This window comes from Triticum dicoccoides, chromosome 6A (assembly GCF_002162155.2).
Source record: "Triticum dicoccoides isolate Atlit2015 ecotype Zavitan chromosome 6A, WEW_v2.0, whole genome shotgun sequence".
NCBI lineage: Eukaryota > Viridiplantae > Streptophyta > Magnoliopsida > Poales > Poaceae > Triticum > Triticum dicoccoides.
The window spans coordinates 10,581,574-10,588,710 of record NC_041390.1 but is presented as its reverse complement, the minus strand read 5'-3'; the positions used below and the strand labels follow the sequence as shown (position 1 = coordinate 10,588,710).

At 47.2% G+C, this 7,137-nt stretch overlaps 1 protein-coding gene across 1 annotated transcript; it reads left to right on the top strand.

The window, feature by feature from the left end:
- The first annotated feature begins 280 nt into the window (after positions 1-280).
- On the top strand, positions 281-1,617 carry LOC119318754 (dihydrolipoyllysine-residue acetyltransferase component 3 of pyruvate dehydrogenase complex, mitochondrial-like). The gene is made up of 6 exons (XM_037593350.1): positions 281-345; positions 429-495; positions 571-666; positions 742-844; positions 1,039-1,134; positions 1,222-1,617. The coding sequence occupies exons 1-6, from the start codon at positions 326-328 to the stop codon at positions 1,290-1,292; spliced, it is 453 nt and encodes a 150-aa protein (XP_037449247.1). The 5' UTR covers positions 281-325; the 3' UTR covers positions 1,293-1,617.
- The last annotated feature ends 5,520 nt before the right edge of the window (positions 1,618-7,137 follow it).

Sequence of the window (7,137 nt, the reverse complement as noted above, 5' to 3'; positions counted from 1 at the left end):
AAGTATGTTTCAGGCCTGATTTTGTAAAACTTGCAGTGGATAATTTTAGTACCGAACTTTTGTCTAAAGAAGAGTTTTTCATTTTGTTGTGCTACAGGTTACGAGGGGAACTGAACCCACTGCAGGAAGCATCTGGTGGAAAGAAGATATCTATTAACAACCTTGTTATAAAGGTACTCACCGGTTCTTATACGTACATTGTTGCCTTGTAAGTCGTATTGGGCTCATGTGGATTCTGTGATCTCCAGTTTTAAATTTACCTCTACGTTCTGCGCAGGCTGCAACCTTGGCTCTTCGAAAGGTCCCTGAGTGCAACAGTTCTTGGATGAATGATTTTATTCGCCAGTGAGTTCCTACGGAGCATTTATACCTGTCACTCAAATTATATTGGCAAGAAATGTGATATGACAAATGTACATCTCATGCAGATACCACAATGTGAACATAAATGTAGCTGTACAAACTGAGCATGGATTGTTTGTTCCAGTAGTTAGGGTAAGCTAGTCAAAGCTAGCTAGTTCGGTTTTGTGCATTTCCCCCCGTTCTCTTAACTTATTACTTGTGGTGCAGGATGCAGACAAGAAGGGACTTGGTACAATCGGTGAGGAGGTGAAGCAGTTGGCTCAAAGAGCAAGGGATAACAGCTTAAAACCACAAGATTACGAGGTATTTATCGCATAGTAGATGATAAGTATGAAATCAACAACATTTTTCATTGACCATTTTCGTTCTCTGTTTCAGGGTGGCACGTTCACAGTATCGAACTTGGGAGGTCCTTTTGGAATTAAACAGTTCTGTGCTATTATAAATCCTCCTCAGTCAGCAATCTTGGCCATTGGTTCTGGTAAGAAGCCGTGTTACACTTTCGTCATGTACTGCCAATACGTTGGCCACAAAAATGCTGTTGCTACTTAGTTTGCATTGTGTAGCATAGTTAGATCTAGTTTCTGCTACTTTGATCCATTATTCATTTTGTGATGTCCTTAGTCCTCCCATAGGGATTTATTCAGTGCTTACCTGATACTTTTTTTTGAGCAGCTGAGAAGAGGGTGATACCAGGCAGCGCGGATGGTCAGTACGAGTTTGGTTCCTACATGTCAGTAACAATGAGCTGCGATCACAGGGTTATTGATGGTACGCTCTTAATCTTTTGTGAAATATAAATCGTGAGTCAGTTGAAATGTGGGCGGGAACTCAACAAATAATGATGTTTATCTGTAGGTGCAATTGGGGCGGAATTCCTGAAAGCGTTCAAGGGCTACATTGAGAACCCGACCACAATGTTGCTGTAAAGTTAGGAGGATGAAGCCTATTCTTGTCGAGTTCTTGAATAATGCACAGAACGGTGCTGTCCCGTTTTACATAACCTGGGCGCGGTCTCATGGAACCCACAGTCAAGAGCACAGAGCCAGCAAGCGAACACACAGGATGACCTGTTTTTTTGGATTGAAACGTCTTCTGTTCGTTTTACCTTCTGTTTCTTCCCATGAATGACCTGATCGATGTAGGTTGGACTTGCATGGCCTGTTGAGCTCATTTTTTGCCAGAGAAACTCCTGATTATAGGATTTGCATTTTTCCTAATATACACGCAAACTTAACCAGGAGGCTCAGTAAATGGTTCGGAACAATAAGTCATCTTGGAAGAAACAGCTACCTAACCCTGTACGGATTAGAAATCCATCAATGGTTCGTCTTTGCCATAATCATGCTGAACCCGCGTGCTATTGTGTTTCCAAATTCCATCAAGCCGGTTGTGATTTCAAGCGTGCTAAGCCACCTATTTATTCCGACGGAGGCACCACGGTTCTGCGCAGCGCATCAATCCGTCCATCGGCAATGTCGAGCTCTGGTTTCATGGCGTTCGAGATCAGCTCCAAGGCACACAGCCACCGAGCCATGGGCCAGGGCCTGGTCCGCGTCTACTCGCCGATGGCCACCGTCGGCGGCCACTGCTGGCTACCCGTACGGGGACGCTCCACGCGTACCCGCCCTCACCCGCTTCGCCTCCATCTACCTCGAGCTCGTGAGCCATCCGACGCATGCCGTGATGGCCACCTTCGACGCCTTCGCCGTGCACGGCGACGGATCGTCGCCACCGTCCCACCACAACCAATGCGTGCACGTCTACTCGCCGGACGACCGCGGTTTTAGGAGTCCCCGCGGGTTTCCTGAGTTCATCCCCGCCGAGACCCAATTCAACGTCAACGACATGACTGTCATGTGGAGGGTCACGGTTGCGCGAGACGCTTCCTTGTCGAACCAGCTCGGCCGCCTGCTCGACCGTGGCGCCTGGACCGACGTCGCCTTTGAGGTCGCCGGCGAGACCTTCCGCGCCCACCGCGCAGAGGCGCAGCTCTTCGGCGGCATGCTCGAGTCCTCCTCGTCCTCCTTCCCCATCGCTCTGGAGGACATCGAGCCCGAGACCTTTGGAGCAATGCTCCGGTTCATCTACACCGACACCCTGCCGGACGACGCCGACGGCGAGCCCCCGAACATGGAGGTGTTGGAACGTCTCCTCGCCGCGGCCGACCGGTTCGCGCTTGACGGCCTCAAGCTCGAGTGCACCCATAGGCTGCTGAGCACCGTGTCTCTGTCGACTCGGTCGTCGACATGCTACGCTTGGCCGAGACGCACAACTGCGCCGAGCTCAAGGCACGGTGTATCGGCTTCATTGCGATGATTCAGAATTTCAAGGACGTTGTGCTAACCGATGGCTTCGTGCAGCTCGCGGTAGAATCCCCAATGATTCTCGCCGAACTTAGGGAGAGGACTCACTATTTTGCATGATTTTAGGAAGAGGTAAATACACTGACAGTCCTATAAAACTTGTACGCGATGGTTAGTTTGGTGCGAAACTTATAGCAAAAATAGACATGGGTATGAGGACTTGATTCACCGTATATGACGAATGAGATCATTGTGATATTAATTTGTGTCTTGGAAGATACCCGTCAAGATGTGCTTGCGACGTATCCAATTGAAGGATGTGTCCAAATAACGTCTGGACCGAAACGCGCCCTGCATCAAGAGTGAGTTGTCCAACCAAAGGTCCTATCCATCGCGTGGGGTTGCCTCGATAGTTAAGATAGACTCAGACAAAAGCATTGGACGTTTAATGACTACACATGTTGTATCCTCAGTGAAATGATCCATGCTACCATACTAACCCTCCTATCACCGGGTGCTCAAAATAGCACTTCACGGTCTTCCTTCCCTTAGCCCCTTCGTTGCTCGATCTCTATGATTCTAGGTACCTGCAGGGACGAAGAACGCGGACAAGACAATAGATAATTAGAAGATAAGTTTATTTCACACATACGGGACCTGAATTCAAAGTACTTCCATTGACCCCTCCAACAATTACATAGGGTTGTAGGGCTATGCCTCAATCCATGACCTTACCGAATCACTCACACTTAGCGATCAGATTGCAAGAAGAAACCATTGAAGAACACATCAACATGAATGAATGATTGATAATATGGTATTACAATAATTGCCCGATGCGATACAAGATTACAAGGTGTGGCGAACTTGGGGATGAATGCTGTTGTGATGATGATGGAGGTGGCTATGGCTATGGAGATGGAAATGGCGGTGACTAGGGTTTATGGATACTCCTGATGATGAAGATGGAGTTGCGGCGTCTCTCTATGACTGCGAGTTGTTCTAATCTGATTCTAGTGTTGCCCCTTTAATAATAGTTGTAGGGCTGGACAAGACGGTGCCGTGGACACCTCACACAACCGCACATACAAGCATGTGCAGTCATATGAGATGCCATCTTGCACTCTGGTGCACTTGTTGTGCCTCCCACTTGGCTCCTCTTATCTCCTCTTTGCCCATTTATGTGCTTGATTTAGTCCATGTATAGCCCAATTTCTTGTGGATTCATGAGTCATTAGTACAAATATTGGAGCGTATATCTCGGTACGAACCCGTGGAAGCCGATGGGTGAGGGCTGCAGGGTAGAGAAGGAATTCCCCATCTTGGCCAGGGTGTCGAGGAAGAAGATGTTGAGGCTGCTGCTGCCATCCATCAGGCCCATGGGAGATAGAAGCCCCTGTCGATCGGATCTAGCACCAAGGCAAACTTACTAGGGCGGGGACGTAGGTCGGATGATCAGCACGATCGAAGGAGATTGTGGCATCAGACCACTCCTTAAGGTCGGTTGGGGTCAACACGGTCACGTAGACCCCGCGCCGGGAGAGCTTCTGAGGCCAGTGCGTTTCCACAGCCGGGAATATCACGTTGATATCAATTGTTTGGGTGGGCCGTTGGGTTCATGAAGGTCCAGCCACCTCGAGGCTGACTTAGCTTCATGCGCCTTTTCGCAACTACTTATGGAGAGGCGTGGATGGCTGTGGTGTCGGCGTGCTGGTTGAACAGGAACTCGATGTTCCCGAAGTGGATGTAGTCGATGACGGGAGGGGGCATCACATCGTAGAGCAACCCTCAATCGCCGACCTCAAGCTCGAAGGAGCCAAAGGTGAAGGTCTTGCTCAACATGAAGTCGTCGGGCATGTATAATTAGCCGATATGGGTTCATTCTCCGACCAACGTAGCCTATGCCTGGCGCGCCAACTGATAGTGGATAGTCCAAACTACACCCACGGTAGGGTAGCAAACATGTCCGGAAGTACTAGATCGTAGGTTACACAGAGAGTTTACCGACGTTCGGGCCTCCAGGAAGGAGTGACACCCTACATCCTTCTTTGTGTTTGTATTCATGGGTGGGTATACCTCGTACAAGGGATTACAATGGGAGATGGGATGATGGATACAGAGGTAGATGGGATCGAGAGCCCCGTAGCCTCCACCTATATACACGGTGGTGGTTAGGGTTTTATAGGAGGCATATCCAATCTTGGCCATCACCGTGTTGACTTGGGTGCCAAGAAAACCTTTAAATGCCTATCCAGCCCTCCGAGCTCCCTCCTGTCACTAACTCCTTGGCAGGCCCTCCGGACCTCGTGGTAGCTATGCTGTCGAGCTCCCTATGGAGCACCCTGGTGTATTACACCCTCAGTTTCTAAGGGGACTCCAAAGCTGAGAAGGTCCACAACGCCATCCATGTTTGTTCTTGTTACTTCTTCCCACCTCTCTAGCAAGTACCTCCATGGAATGACTTGCACATTGAGGTGCACCATGATACGTCTCCGTCGTATCTATAATTTTTGATTGTTTCATTAATTCTATTACTCTACAACTTTCATATACTTTTGGCAATATTTTATATTATTTTTAGGACTAATATATTAATCCAGTGCCCAATGCCTGTTTGTTATATGTTTTTTTGTTTTGCAGAATATCCATATCAAACGAAGTCCAAGCATAATAAAAATTTGCCGAGATTTATTTTGGAATATAAATGATTTTTGGGAAAAGAATCAATGCAAGATGATGCTCGAGGGGGCCACAAGCCCATGGGGCATGCCCCCCTACCTAGGGCGTGCCTGGCAGGCTTGTGGGCCCTCTATAAGGTGGTTGGTGCCCTTCTTTTGCCGCAGGAAAGATAATATCTGGAAGAAAATTGTGTTAACATTTCAGCCCAATCGGAGTTAAGGATCTCCGGGAATTTAAGAAATGGCGAAGGGCCGGAAAACACGAACGAAAAACAAAAGAGAGCGGAGAGAGAGAGAGAGCCAATCTCGGGGGGAGGGGGGCTCCTGCCACCTGGTAGCCATGGAGGCCAAGGACCAGAGGGGGAATCCTCCTCCCATCTAGGGGGGAGGGCAAAGAAGAAGAAGAAGAAGGAGGGGGGCTCTCTCCCCTCTCTCCCAGCGGCACCGGAACACCGCCGGGGCAATCATCGTGTTCGCGTGACAACGATCTACTCCAACAACCCCGTCATCTTCATCAACACCTCCATCACCTTCCCTCATCTATATTTAGCGGTCCACTCTCCCGCAACCCGCGGTACCCGTATTTGAACATGGTGCTTTATGCTTCATATTATTATCTATTGACGTGTTGCCATCCTATGATGTTTGAGTAGATTTTTGTTGTCCATTGAGGTAATTGGTGAATTGCTATGATTGGTTTAATTTGCTTGTGGTTATGTTGCTGTCCTTTGGTGCTCATCATATGAACGCGCGTGTGGATCAGACCTTAGGGTTAGTTGTATGTTGATAGGACTATGCATTGGAGGGCAAGACTGAAGGGGGACCAATATATCTTAATGCTATGGTTGGGTTTTGCCTTAATGAACTTTAGTAGTTGCGGATGCTTGCTAATTGTTCCAATCATAAGTGCACAGAATTCCAAGTAAGGGATGACATGCTAGCGGTGGCCTCTCCCACATAAAAACTTGCTATCAGTCTAGTAACTTAACCAATTGCTTTAGGGACAATTCCGCAAATCCTACCACCACTTTTCCACACTCGCTATACTAACCTAATTGTACTTTTAGTAAAACAACACCTAACTTTTATTTTCATGTTCTTTATTATCTTGTAAACCTATCCCTTTACACTACAAAGTACTACTAGTTTTTTTTTCTTGTTCTACGTAAACCAAATGTTAAGTGTGTGTAGAGTTGTATCGGTGGTCGATAGAACTTGGAGGGAACATAAATTCTACCTTTGGCTCCTCCTTGGGTTTGACACTCTTATTTATCGAAAAAACTACAATTGATCTCCTATACTTGTGGGTTATCACACCAATGCCCGGAGTGGATTCATATGTACGATGTTCTATCACAACATGCACCCGATAGAGTTCGGGGTTCTCATAGTAGCTTGAGTATAGTTCAAACACAATGCCCTCTCAGCGGTGGCCCGAGACCCGATTGATGATGAAACTGGTTGACACAATCACCTGGTTTTGAAACTTGCCAAAAAATATTGAGGATGTAGAAGCCATTATCCTGGCGCTCAATGTCATACCTACATTTTCTTAAAATGAAATGTAGCATCATAAATCTTTTAGTACATGAGATTTTTGCATCAAACAATTAATGTGCTCTAGTTTTCCTAGAATCATTATGGTTTTGTATAGGCGATGTGCATCAAGGTATGCCAAAACTGGGAGGTAGCACTTCATGCATGGTTGGATCGTTCGATGCAATACTAAGAGGAAAAAAAATCATTTTGCTCGAGCAAAAGCATGCTTGACAAAATATGTTGACATAAAG